This window comes from Centropristis striata, chromosome 10 (assembly GCF_030273125.1).
Source record: "Centropristis striata isolate RG_2023a ecotype Rhode Island chromosome 10, C.striata_1.0, whole genome shotgun sequence".
Taxonomy (NCBI): Eukaryota; Metazoa; Chordata; class Actinopteri; order Perciformes; family Serranidae; genus Centropristis; species Centropristis striata.
The window spans coordinates 10,620,222-10,634,543 of NC_081526.1; the positions used below are offsets into that span (position 1 = coordinate 10,620,222).

The 14,322-nt window shown below is 35.4% G+C and overlaps 2 protein-coding genes across 4 annotated transcripts in view; both read right to left on the reverse strand.

The window, feature by feature from the left end:
• Positions 1-789: 789 nt before the first annotated feature.
• Positions 790-10,273, reverse strand: slc15a1a (solute carrier family 15 member 1a). The gene is made up of 21 exons (XM_059342187.1): positions 10,252-10,273; positions 9,313-9,454; positions 7,805-7,924; positions 7,596-7,695; positions 5,756-5,846; positions 5,542-5,625; positions 4,974-5,056; positions 4,790-4,876; positions 4,608-4,697; positions 4,485-4,529; positions 4,364-4,396; positions 4,179-4,267; positions 3,474-3,555; positions 3,273-3,392; positions 3,012-3,155; positions 2,874-2,920; positions 2,562-2,669; positions 2,357-2,468; positions 1,401-1,538; positions 1,131-1,238; positions 790-1,026 (listed from the first exon to the last, which is right to left on the reverse strand). The coding sequence occupies exons 1-21, from the start codon at positions 10,256-10,258 to the stop codon at positions 790-792; spliced, it is 2,067 nt and encodes a 688-aa protein (XP_059198170.1). The 5' UTR covers positions 10,259-10,273.
• A 1,181-nt stretch (positions 10,274-11,454) lies between these two features.
• The window catches only part of LOC131978525 (dedicator of cytokinesis protein 9-like), a 99,450-nt gene continuing 96,582 nt past the window's right edge, over positions 11,455-14,322 (reverse strand). For all 3 annotated transcript variants that reach the window (XM_059342185.1, XM_059342184.1, XM_059342186.1), the window contains exon 53: positions 11,455-12,568. In XM_059342185.1, the coding sequence (XP_059198168.1) occupies positions 12,443-12,568 (126 nt within the window). In that variant the 3' untranslated portion in view covers positions 11,455-12,442. The remainder of the gene's footprint in view (positions 12,569-14,322) is intronic.

A 14,322-nucleotide genomic window follows, 5' to 3' on the forward strand; every position in this document is an offset into this window, starting at 1 on the left:
GAAAATAAACAGGTTCAAATTGAGCACACTGAAAAAGTACAGTTGAAAAATATAAGTGGAACATGAGTAAAGATTACTGTTTCAAACTACAGTTTTCACAATTTTTTCACAATGAAAACCACATCTTTTTAGCCAGTTTGGGAGAACACGGCTCTGTTGAGGGCCTGCTAGGCTGCAATGCATTCCTTTTTGTCACATCATAGGATATTTAGTATTTTTGGATCTCCAGACAAAAATTGTGTGTGGAAAAACACATAAACAGGATTTATCTTTATTGCTTACTTAAACATAACTTACACATAAATACAAAACAACAATTACATCATATGATATGCATATTTTTCATCTGTTGATGTTACAATAAAATATTTATTTATTTGTATCCATTAGCAACTACCGAGGTAGGAACTACTCTTCAAAAATCTGCAAAAAAACAAACAAAAAAAGCAAGCTACAGAACAACAACAATAACATGATAAATCAACAGCAATAAAACTACAAATGACAATAATAACAACAACAATGACAACGAGTGCCCACACTATATCTAAACAGTGACATATTTATTGTATATCAATATCTATTAATGTACGCATTTTATAATTAAAATAAAACTTTGTTTTCCTTTCTCCTTTGGGCATTAATATTTTTAATATATACAAAAGATGCACGCACGCACACACACACACACACACACACTACATTGGCAGAATGCCTATATTACCTTGTGTCCATGTTAAACATCAGAGATAAACGCGTTATGAATCTCTAATCTGATTTTTAGACAGTTCACATTTTGGTCTGTGGGGTAGAATCATCGTCATCTTCGTAACTTTGGTCTTTCTTGACCATCTCAATCTCTGCCTTCTTTGGCTGGTTTTTATCGTCCTCATCATCTTTGTCAACCTTCTCCCTGAACTGGGCCTCAATCTCTGTCGGGTCTATGTAGGTGTAGAAGTACGCCATGATGGAGAAGATGAAACACACTGCAAGCAAGAGGGAGGCGAACAGGACGTACTCTGCCCACTTTGAAAGAGGAGGAGAGACACAGAGGGACACGCGTGGTGTTAATTAATTGGATCGTCAATTGTCACTGTCACTGCATGACTCTTTTTTCTTCTTTTTTTTACCTGTTTGGGAATCTTTGCAAGTTCTGCCACAATCAGTACGATGAAATTGCCAATGGCAACAGTGAATAACCAGCCTGCTTGCAGCACTGCTTTCATGTTACTGGGTGCCTAGAAGACACAAAAGAAGAACACAAGATGAATTAATAAGAAAAAAACAGAATACAAAGCTAAGCTTAATCAAATATTCCCATGTTCTATATTCTACAGTTTATTCTTTCACAATACAGCATTGAAATAAGGTGTGAAAAGATGTTTTCAAACTAATTTTACCTGTGAGTAGGAGAACTCCAGACCAGTAACAGAAAACATCACTTCACCAGCAGTTATGAAAAAGTACTGAGGGATCTGGAGAGCCATGTGAACTGAGTTTGGCTTGATGTCTTCTATCGCAGTAATGGATTCATGACACTGAAAATAATAAACATAAGCAATCAGAATGGGAAGTTTTTCTCAACTCCTGTGACTCAGAAAAGTGTAGCTAGATGGATTTGGAATAATCTTTCCAGAGCATTTAAATGACAATATTTGTGCATTAAAGTATAATGCTGGTTCATTCTATATTTTTTTTTACTGTAAAAGAAATCCCATAAAAAAGTTGAAGACCAATGCAAATGTTCCCTCTTCATGATTCCACTCCTGCTGCCAGACTGCCTACTTTCCTTCACTTCCACTTTCTACTTGTTCTCTACAATTTCTTGCTTGTTCACAGAATATTTTGTCTGTTCGCCCTATGGCATTTTGTAGAATCCTGCAACTTAAACAACATTGTGCACGCCATCTGCGGAAGCCAATGCCATGGTGTCTTGCACGAGTATAAACAAAGCTTCAAGATGTAAATCTTTTAAAGTGTGTCACAAAAAAACTTCAAAAACATCTTTGCTTAAACTGCTGGGCGCTGTAGTTTTCAACAGCATTACTCATGCAGAAGTGAAGCATTTTTGAGGACTATTTCCATTTGTGGATGCAAACACATGACTGAATGTAATCAGTAGTGTGTGGGTTTGACCTTAAAATAAACAGTGTCCATGTCCGTTGTAGTAAACTAACTGATGGATTTTTAAAAATATGATTTTGGGAAACAATTTATCTCAGAGGAATAAGATATATCCGACTTACACAGACAATTGTCAGCAGGATCAGTTAATTGATGGTCTTTTTTCGGGATATATTGATAATAAGAAATATAGAGTATATCACCAGCCTTAAAAATCCTATGTAAAACTTACATTGGCTCCAAAGGCAAAAGTGCTGGGGATAAAGAAGGTATATGAACTTCCAAATCCAAAGGCCCTGCTGTATTCACATGAGTCTGCACCCCTCTTTATGGTGAAGACGGACCTGATCATTTCAGAAAAAAAATCATTGTGTTAAAATATTGTTTGCTAGAAATGATAATTCGGTAAAGAAAAAGGGGTTTTAAAAACGTCTTACTTTCCATATTCTATCTGGGAGTAGTTGGAATATTCAAATTGCTCAAGTAGTGTAAAGCCAGCTGAGGGTATTGACACATTCACTGCTGTATTCATTCCATTGATAAACCTGAAATGGGTATTGACCCCAAAAAAAAGAAAAACAGTCAGTTAAACTATCTTATGTAATCCATTCAGTTACAACTGTGTGATTTTCATTTTCAAATAAAATGTAATTGTCAAAATAGTCAATTATTAATTTTATGTTGGTCAAATGGTCAATTAATCTAATTAATATTTGTTACAGTTTAAAAATGTTTAAATTAAATCTTACCGGATTGCATTGCTGCCTTCTTGTGGCTTTTTGGTCAAATCATCAGTCTGAGGGAATAAAACAGCATATGTTGCTTCATCTAATGTAAAATGGTTGCTAAGTGTTTTTTATTTTCACTATTTTGTTCTTCTAACTCACCAGCATCCATTTCTCTTTGAGGTTTGAGGGAATGAGAAGCGTTTGTCGCTGTCCTTTGGCCAAATCAATTTGTCTCACCTCTGCAGGGTTGCCTATTGAAATAGTGATATTTCCTGCTCCAAATGTGAGGAAGTCATTACTGGCCTGCAAAAAAGAGAATAAATTGTGGAAACCATGCAGATATTTATGCATAAACAGTGGTGTTTTTTTGGGGATGCAACTTTTAAACTCCTGATTTTTTTTAAATGTATGAGGACATACCTGAGCTGCAGGAAGCTCCACAGAGCTGTCGCCAGGCAGCTTAACCGTCACTGGATTTACGCCCATGTTGAGTAATTTCAACTGACTCTGGGTGGCTGAGGGGAAGGTGGGTAGTGTTGTCTGAAATTGTGTTTGAAAATGTGAGTTCCCGGGCATTTAACAGTATATGAGGAGGTGAACATAACAACTGCTTCTACTTACATCAATTTGAAGCTGAACCAAAGCAGCACAGACAAAAGCTATAGCTGCCATCATCATCCCCACCGTCATTCTTTTCAGAGGTCTGTTGAATTAACGTTAAATCCTGTTACTGACTTGTGCAAAATGTGACAGAAAATAAATTCTCACCAATATTATTTAATAATCTTAAAAATATTTATTTATTTAGGTTGGTTTTGTGATTTTGTTGTTATTCTTTTTAAAAATATTTTTTATTTTTTTACTGTGTTTGTCCATTGGTGATTTATGTTGTGTTTTGTTTAAATTAATAAAAAAAAAAAATTAAAAAAAAATATCAGACAAACCTTTTTCTTGAATTTCTTGTTCATTTTAATGCCTGGTACAACTAAAGGTACATTTGTTTAGTTGATACCAACAAAAATCGCTCGTAAGTTAAATTAAGAGCTGATATCTAGCCATTTTCCATGGTTTTCTTGATAATGATTTTGGTTAATATCGTTAAAAAAAACATGGAAAATGTCTAGATTTTAGCTTTTAAGTTAAACTCTTATGAGCTATTTTTGTTGTTATCATTATATTTGTCCAAAGAAATGTACCTTATGTTGTACCATGCATTAAAATGAACAATAAATTGAAGAAAACAAGGGTGGTCTAAAAATTTTTTTCCATGACTGTAAATGGGTATAAATCCTAAACCTGTCTCACTGGGGTACCAACAGTACTTACGTAAAGTTCAGGCCACATTTTTTGATCAGAGGGTAAATTAAGCTGTCCATGATCGGCACCAGAGTCAAGATCAGGATGGGGTTGACAGTCTATCAAAAACATAAATAACACAGTGAGTATTTTCTTAACTAAAAGCACAGTACACTGCAAGCTAGCATGATAAGAAATGAACTAATTTAACTTACCTGCATCTGATCAGGCTGAATAACAAGCGCCCCCTGCAGACACAAAGACATTATTAGATCATGAGCACACTCCTTTAATTCATTCCAATGCATTTATCGTGGATTTATTCACTAAACTTACAAAGTCTCCATCCATGGTGGTGGCTTGCAGAGTCCATCTAGAGCCCTTTAATAAATATGCAGCGTTAAGTGAAGTTTATTAAGAAAATGTTGCCTTTTAAAAGGAGGAGTTAATTCAAGATACCTTTTGGTCAAACAGGGTCCAGAACATGGGGAGTGGGATGTATAAAAAGAGGACCTTCAGCACCATTTTGATTTGAGCGATGAGGAGTTTCTACAGCACAGAAAGACATACTATTTTATTGTATCCTGTTATTCCACTGATGAAAAAGCTTGTCGGAAACATTTAAATGAAGTGAAACTTACATTATATTTCTCCTCTGCCCAGTCCATCCAGTGCGCCCTCTTTGGGTATTGACTGCTTCTGTGCCTGAAGCGGTTTTTAACAGCAAACTGACAGAAGAAGAAGAAAGTGAGCGATGAATTATAATTTAAGAAACAATCATTGTAACAAATGCATGCAGAATGTCTTGATGCAAATCAGACTCACCCCGATACATTTACACACATCCAGCATGATGTTTCCCTGTGGCTCAGCTTTGTAGTACATACCACTTCCAATGATAAACACCACTGTGAGGGGCAGGACAGACACATCATCATCATCATCATCAGTGCACAGTATACAGTCACGAAAAAAAATATTAGACAATTGTTTTATTCAATTTCTTAATAATTTTAATGCCTGGTACAACTAAAGGTACATTTGTTTGGACAAATATAACTATAACAACAAAAATAGCTTATAAGAGTTCACTTTAAGAGCTGATATCTATCCATTTTCCATGATTTTCTTGATAATAACCAAAATCATTATAAAGAAAACCAAGGAAAATGTCTAGATATCAGCTCTTAAATTAAACCCTTATGAGCTATTTTTGTTGTTATCATTATATCTGTCCAAACAAATGTACCATTAGTTATACCAGGCATTAAAATGAACAAGAAATTGAAGATAACAAGGGTGGTCTAATAATATTTTCCATGACTGTATGTACAAAATCTTTACATGTCTGCTTGATGTAAAGAATCACAGTCTCTAAATTATTTACACATACCAAGTGCAACCACCATTAGTGCTGCAGGGACACCGAAGGCCAGAGAGTAACACTTCTGCTGACTGTAGATGCCACATTCCTGAGCTGCAGGTTGAGACAAACAACTGTCATTAAACTTAAATTTTACACTGAAAGACTGCTATTAGTTGTTAGCACATGCATTCATGTTTATGGCGCTGTTTGTCGTAAAACTTTATGTCCGGCTCGTATCTACCTCTCAGGATTGGAGTGATAATGGTTGACAGGAGACTCCCACCATTGATGCACAGGTAGAATACAGAGAAGAAAGTTCTCCTTTGCTTTTCCTGCACAGAGAAATAAGTTGTGTTATGTGTTTTATTAACAAACTTTAATATAACAAATTCCAAAGTGATTGATATCTTCAATAGTTAATCATTTTGAGTTGGTGGGTGTTGATTTTGGAGTTGTTTTAACACTTGTAGTGATCAAAAAGCTCTGCCAGCATTGTTACATGTTAACACCTGTCACCTGAGTTAGAGTCACTTCAGTTGGAGTTTATTTTCAGATTTTGTGACTTGTATGTTAGGCTAAAGACAGAATGCACTTTTAATGTATCGTAAAACAAAACAACGAATGTTAATTATCACATTAGTGAAAGGAAATAACATGATTTTAGTGTAAAAATACACTTTAATGTGTCAAAGTAACACAATGTATGTTAAAAATTAACACTCACAGTGAAAAGGAATAACACGATTTTAGTGTTGAAAAAACACTTTAATGTGTCATAAAATAACACGATGTATGTTAAAAATGAATATTTGACAGCCTTGGTGTTGTTAAAATAGTTAAATAGAGAGTTAAAATATTAACACTTTTCAAAGTGTTATTGTAACTCAGAATCCATGAGAACTATATAAACTAAAAAAAAAAGTGTTAAATTTAACACTCTGTGAGTTGAATTAACACTCACGATTTTGCTGTGTAGGGGGAGAAATATCAGATCACCCTTTTGACCCAGACAGAAATGTTTCAACATCTATTGGATGAGTTGTCTGGGAAGTTTGTACAGAAGATGAATCCTAATGACTCTGGTTATCTGTGGACTTTTCCTCTGGCACCACCATGAAGTTGAGATTTGTAATCTTGAGTGAAATGTCTCAACAACTATTGGTTGGATTGTCATAAAATCTGTTACACCCCCTTTAAATAACTTTAACTGCTTTAAAGGCACAATGAGTAGGATTTGTTTGTTGCGGTTTGTAAACATGAAATTCAAAGTTTGGCCCTCTTTCTCAGCACAATGCAGTTTAATTGGCCTGCAAGTTTAGCGATTATAGTTTAGCTCTCTAATAAGCATCGTCTTGGTGTCAACAGACTGTAGCGTGGCTGAAGGCTCCTAGTCATATTTTTTTTTTTTAGCATGTTTGCCTTTATATTAGGATGGATAGAAAGTAGGGGATAAAAAAATGGAACTTAAGATATCACAGCTATATGTGCATGTCATTAGCCGTGTTTCCATTAAAGTCTAACCGTATTTTGAAGTGAATTTTTGAAGTGCTGCATTAAAGAAAATGTGAAATAGGGACGTTACTATTAACTGGTTTAGAGCTAATAAATAAAGCTATATAAAGATAATGTAAACGTAATGTGTTGCTGTTGGCTAATCCATCAGTAAATAGTAGAAGAAGAAGAGATTGCGCAAGGAGGAAAAAATTATAAAATATATATAATTGGACAACTTTGGCCACCAATGAGAGAAAATATGTCTAAGGATTTGGATTCAATTAGACAACTTGACATAATACTTCTTTCATGTCAGAGCGGAAACAGCTGATCAGTCATGTAAGTTAAATGTTCAATATGTCAAACTTATTCGCAATTATTTCCATCTCCTGTTTAGCGCATTATTTATTTTTCGAAAAAGACAAAAAAACACCTCAAGTAAGCTTAAAAACTTTTATGCGAATTTTTTAAAGTTACCTTAGCTTTTCTCATGCGAATTTTTCAAATTAAACTTTGTTGATGGAAACACGGCTACTGTCACCACCAGAGCTTCATAGCAGAAGCCAAGTGAGTTGAGATGATCTAACCTGATGGTCACCGAACTGGTCTCCACCAAAGGCAGCTACACAAGGTTTGATGCCGCCAGTGCCCAGAGCGATGAGGAAGAGCCCCACCATGGACATCACGCTGAATGTGAAGAGGAACATGTGCATGAGCAGAGAGTACTGCAGAACTATGTGATGCAAAAAGCACACATCAAGGATTAATTGATTTGTGTAGTAGAATAGAAACCCACACATGGAAGGTCATGTCATCTGGTGTCCCATCTCTGTCTGCGTCAGTGATGTCATGGATTGCGCTTATAGCCATCGCAACTTGGCCGATGGCATAAACAATGGACAAGTAGATGATAGTCCTGTAGGGTGAAGAGGGAAAGAGATAGCAGCAGTGGAATAAGTACTTTGGTTAAGTAAAAATACAAACATTACAAACACTCTGCTTATTATCAGCATAATCTACACTGTAAAAAATGTCTGTGGATTTTACGGTGAAAAACTGCTAAACCATGACAGTAAAAGACAGTAAAATGATAAAAATGGGTTCATTCAGTTTCAGTAACAATGAAACACCGTAAATGTATATATTAGCCAAAACAGTATTTTTTACATTTTTTTGTGTGAAAAATACATTATTCCACTGTAAAATTCACTGGCATCGTATTTGTAACAAAAATATACTGTAATATATATACAAGCATCACTGTTATTTTTGCATTAATCTTTTGTAAAAATCCTTTTTCTCACTGTTAAATGTATTAAACACCATATCTCTAGCAAAAATATACTGTAATATTTAATGGTAAAATCTTGTCAATTATATGGCAGAACAGCGTTTCTTTTGATGGAAAAACTTTGTATTATTACAGTAAAATATGGAATAAAATGGCAATCTTAAACGTGAAATCAACAGCAGCAATATCTTTTTACCGTAATATTAAAAAAAGTTCTACCGTATTTAGTTGAAAAGTTCTGGCAACCACAGCTGCCGTTTTTTTACCATAAAAAAAAACATTTTTTTACGGTAAAAAACCAGTTTTTTTGTTTTTGTTTTTTTACAGTTGTAAAAGTACTCATTCAACTACTTTTAACTACTTTATATATAGCTACTCAGTTTAGTTCAATGGCTCCCAACCTAGGGATGTTTTAATATTTTGGATTTTTCTCTAATCTTTGCTTTTGTTTGTGAAATACTTGCTAATATTAATTAATAATAATAATTAATAATTAATTCAATTAAACCATCAGAGAAGTTTAGATAGGAAATGACTCTGTAGTGGAAATGCAAACAACTTGTAAACATCTGGAGCCCTAAGTTTTTGGTATTTTTGTGTGTTTTGTTGCTATTGTTAAAATCATTTGCATACATCGAAACTCCATTTACTGGAGTTTGTTCAAAACAATCTTTAAATAATGCTACTACTTCTACTACTGCTACTATTGTACTAAAGAACTTTTGTTTGATCATGTCATGATGTATCTGCCATTTTGCATTATGGAAAATGTAATTCTGCAGATGTCTCTGTAATTATCAATACAGCTATCTCAGATCAAGATGTATTTAAATGTCAAACACTACATTTTGGGGATTATAAGCAACAAAGGTCTCTTGTCTCTGGTTCTTTGGCAGTGAATTATATTTTATGTAATAAAATAAGTTTTTAATGTCAAATATGAATCCAAAAAGCACCTTTATTTGTCTAATAAAACTACTTGCATATGTTTAATGGAAAATTAACAAACTAACTTAAACTTTCCCAGCCACGAGTCAGCCACGATGGCCCCGAGGATTGGGGTCAGGTAGCAGAGAGCCACAAACACGTGGTAGATGGAGGTGGCCATGTCATCGTCCCATCGTAGGAAGTACTTGAAGTACAGCACCAGGACCGCTGTGAACAGACAGGGAGAATGTAATCATCCATCAGCTCTGAAATGTTTGGTCTTGTGCATGAAATATCCAGTGGTGGAAGTACTCTAATCTTTGACTCCAGTAAAAGTAGCTATACCACAGTGTGGAAATGCTTTGTTGCACGTAAAAGTCATGCACTTTAATGTACTGATGTACAGTAAAATATTGGATTATTGATGCAATTAATTGTGCACATCACTTTAATACTGCAGCTGGTCAATGTAGGGATACTAAATGATTTATATAGGCCTATATTGTACGTACAGTCATGGAAAAAATATTAGACCACCCTTGTTTTCTCCTTGCTTTCTTGTTCATTTTAATACCAGGTACAACTAAAGGTACATTTGTTTGGACAAATATAATGATAACAACAAAAATAGCTCATAAGAGTTTCATTTAAGAGCTGATATCTAGACATTTTCCATGTTTTCTTGATAATGATTTTGGTTATTATCAAGAAAACCATGGAAAATGGATAGACATCAGCTCTTAAATTACACAATTATGAGCTATTTTTGTTGTTATCACCATTTTATTTGTCCAAACAAATGTACCTTTAGTTCTACCAGGCATTACAATAAACAAGAAATTGAAGAAAACAACAGTCTAATCATTTTTTCCATGACTGTATATAATTACTGTTGGATTTAAACTATAATCTGAAGAAGATCAATTTAACGAGGCTACAATATTTGCCTTTAATATGCAGAGGAGTAGAGGTATAAGGTAACAGGAAATTAAAATAGGCTACTCAAGCAAAAACAAGAATCTCACCTCGCATGCCATAGTAGGAGAACCTCTCGCAGAACTCATTCACAACAATGAAGAAAATGCTGAGTGGGTAACCACACACCTCTTTGCTCTGACGGATCAAAGAAACAGTAGCTTGGTGTTCAGCAGTGTAGGAGAGAGTATTTAGATCATATTCCACAATAGAAGCAAACTAACTCCAAAAAATTCCTGAATTCAAAATGTTGTACTATATGTCTCAAAAATAAAGGTGCTCATTATGCAGAATGGTGCCTGTAAGTTTATTACTGGATCATCATCATTATGGAAGCATTAACATGGAAGCAGTATTTTAATTCTGTAGTTGGCTGATGTGGAGAAAATAGTATTGTGAAATAAAATAGAAGATGTGAAATTAATGTAGTGGAGTAAAAAGTGCAGTATGTAATAGACATTTAATGGAAAAACTCAAAACACAATAAAATTAATATAATTTTGACTTAAGTAGTGTTTGATATTAAGTAATAATGTAAATGGATTATCATTTAGACTCACTGAACAGTTTAAAAACAACATAAAAAAATGAAATTATTAAGTACATTACCTTCCCTTTGCTCTGCCTCCCTTTCTTGGGATCCTCGTGATCTGTTTACAAGATTAATCTAGTTTAAATAACCGTCTGTCTTTAATAAAGAGGCAGACTGCCTCTAATTCTTATTAATTCTTTCTTCCAGTTTCTGAGTAGAATTAAGAAACACAGCAGAAATTAAGAATGTGCAACAAGTTTTCTTTACTTGTTCTAACTCAGCTGTTTGCACCGTTTATTCATACGTAATATTTACTTTTTTTTGGATTAGAATTAAACACACAAAAAAGAAATTGTTTGCAAACTCACCGGTCATGATGTCTGAGTGAAGCTGCTGCCTGCTTTCTACTCTAGTTTGATATTCCTTTGAGACTCCTGCAGGGAGCAGTTGATAATTGATCCTTCACTGTGGGAGTGGGAGTGTTTCTGTAATATTGCTTCTTATTAGCACCTTGATCTGTCGTCCCCACTGCTGACTGCGTTGTTTTATGATGGGTGGGAACATGAGATATAGGAGATAGGAAGTCAGCTATGTTCCGTCGCTGACACCTCGTAAAAAAGTATTAATACCCGAGAACTCCACAACTCAACCAAATGGAAAAATAAATGCAAGAATGTTCTTTAATACATGTTGAAATAAAATGAGTATTCATGAGTACAAGTGCAGAGAAATGAGTGTGTTTTTATTTAAAAGAAAAGCATTAGGGAACATCTCTGTTTACAGCAGAACAGTGACTGTGTTAAATAAAAATAAAAAAACCCATTGCTGCCCCAATATAAAACAATTTCTGGAACATTTCGATGAACACTAAAATGGTAAAAGCTTCATTTTACTTCCACAGTAGGCGTAGTGTCTGGTTCCACACCTCATCGCTTTGGCAAGAAGGTGAACATCATCTTTACAGTGTATGAGCCCCACACAGCAAGATACTTTGCAAATATTGCACACACTCCTTTTTTCATATGTACATTAATAAACAACTTGGAATATACTTTTGTATGCAATGGCTTTAAATATTTAAAAATGCTCCCGTTCTAAGACATTGAAGTGATTTAAGGTTGAATGCTAACATGAGTCAAAGGAGGCCCTTTTAATAGAAATATATCTTCATGTACAGGGAGCTAGCGCCGATGTATGCAGCATATACTGTTCATCAAGACATCAATACAGTGGCTTATAAAAGTGGAATACTGTACATACAAAAACACAATGTGAAACATTATCAAAAGAAACAAAAATGGGCTGTTGGGAAGGTGGTGGGTGTAATGTAATGACATGCATATTAAAGATCCCAACAGAAAAAAAGACACTGCCCAGTCTTTTCAGGTAGAAACAGGTGACACATTTTGTCTGGCCATGAAGCAGGAGCAAAGTCTGTCATCTCTCCTGCATGATCCTCTCTCTGATCTCCACCTGTCACAGACATCACCAACAGTTAACCATGCCGTGTGTATATTAGGTCCAGTGCCTTTGGTCACGGTTCACCGAGTGAGATGAGAGGTGGTCAGAGTTGCCTGTGCTTTTGTCAGTTTCCCTTTAACTGAAGAGAAGCAGGATTTTAGAGTTCAGAAGTGATATGGCATCACCGGCATGCCTGGATGGCGAGTATAGAGGGCCGCTGCTGAGTTCAAGGGTAACCCAGGCAAGCATCATACCACAGAGGAAGAGCTGGGGATGCCGTGGATGGTAGCACTGGTTGGCGTGCCGCTGATGGCGTTAAAGATGTGAAGCGAGTCTGGAAGAACGCTCTTCATGCCATCTTCCACAGGACTGATCTGGAAGGGAGGAAGAACGAGATATTCAACTATTTACAATGAGGCCTGTCATGATAAATACATTTGGATGTGATTACATGTGTGTGTGTGTGTGTGTGTGTGTGTGTGTGTGTGTGTGTGTGTGGAGGAGCTGCCGAAACCCGCCCACAGTGAAACTCCCACAGAGAGCAGAGGAGAAGACGGAAGCTGCGCTACCAAAATGAACAAAACAGCATTGTTTTTTGTTGTTGATTCTGCACAGGCACTGTAAAAAATATGCTTAAAGTTGTATAATAGTTGGGAAAACCCTGCTGTTTTTTTTTTACATTAAACTGGAAAAAATGTTGGTGTTGGTTCTTATGTAAACAGACACACAGATAAACATGACTGGTGATATTGAACCATACATGGACATGAACTAGATAACTTTTGCTGAACTTCATGAGTTGATATTAAATAAGAAGATTGGTACCACTGGTAAATTTGAAAATACATCTATCAGCTGGTTAGCTTAGCTTAGTTTAGCTTAGCATAACATTTGGAAACAGGCTGAGACTTGAAAGCTTGCAGAGCACTGTCTGGCAAATTGTTTTTCCCCCCTTTATATTTTGTACACACAACATTACTGACAACATAACTGACATTGTGCGTAATTAACAACCTTTTGAGGTTCTGGTGAGGAGATTTTGTTACTTTTGGTAGGCTAGCTGTTTCTTCCCTCCAGTCTTTGTGCTAAGCTAAGCTAACCAGCAAACAAATGGGTAGAACAAATAATCCATGTTCATCAACAGACAAATCCTTTAAAGTATTAGACATATTTGTGTATTTTAAAATGTAAATGCATAAACAAAAACATTCAGATGCATGTAAATACATATAAACATGCTGTTCAAACACATGCAAATTTATATGTAGATACATACATATAAACCTACACACACACATACATGCTGTACACACATGCAGAAAAAATACATGTCAGCAATCCAAAAGGGATAAGTCCTTCAGTGATCGTTGATCAAGCCAGCAGTTGCATCCTGAACAAGTGAGTTTTTAGTTTTGGAATATCAGGCGTAATCGACTGACTTAAAATTAAATAATTATAATAATAATAATATTGGATTATGTTGGATATTCAAAGACTTAGTGGATCGATGTTTCTCACTATTTTCTGATTTTAAAGACCACGAAATTAATGATTAATCAAGAGTATGATCGTCAGATTAATCAGTAATGAAAACAAGTTTTAGTCGATGAGGAAGTCTAGCCTCTCTGATGGACAGTGGACGTGCTTCATTTCAGAGAATACTGTGTAGCTGATGTCTAATTTACCGCAGGCTGTAAAGATAAGGCCTGTCTGTGATAGACAACTAATTAGTGCCTTTAAAGGTCAAGAGATGGCTCTTAGCCTTAGCTATAGCTTTCTTTTTAAATGTTTCTTTCTTGTAACATTAGGCAGATCAGAATAGAGGAAAAGTGTGTATTGGGGGTTACGTTATCCCAAAATAGGACTGATGCTATAAAGGTCTACATCAGGATTTCTATTGGTTCAGCAATGCAACATCCTACAGAAAACTTGGGGTCATTTTTGAGACCAGATGCCTTTTGTCTGGCTGGATCAACAACTCGGTCTTTACTGCATACAGATGCATTTGCATTACCATCCAATCTGCTCATGTCAGCACAAGGGAGAAACAGAGAACGATGTTATCAAAGATTGTGTTATCATCAATTGCATTATGAATCATTTAATGAGTGGCACTAACACAAGCCAA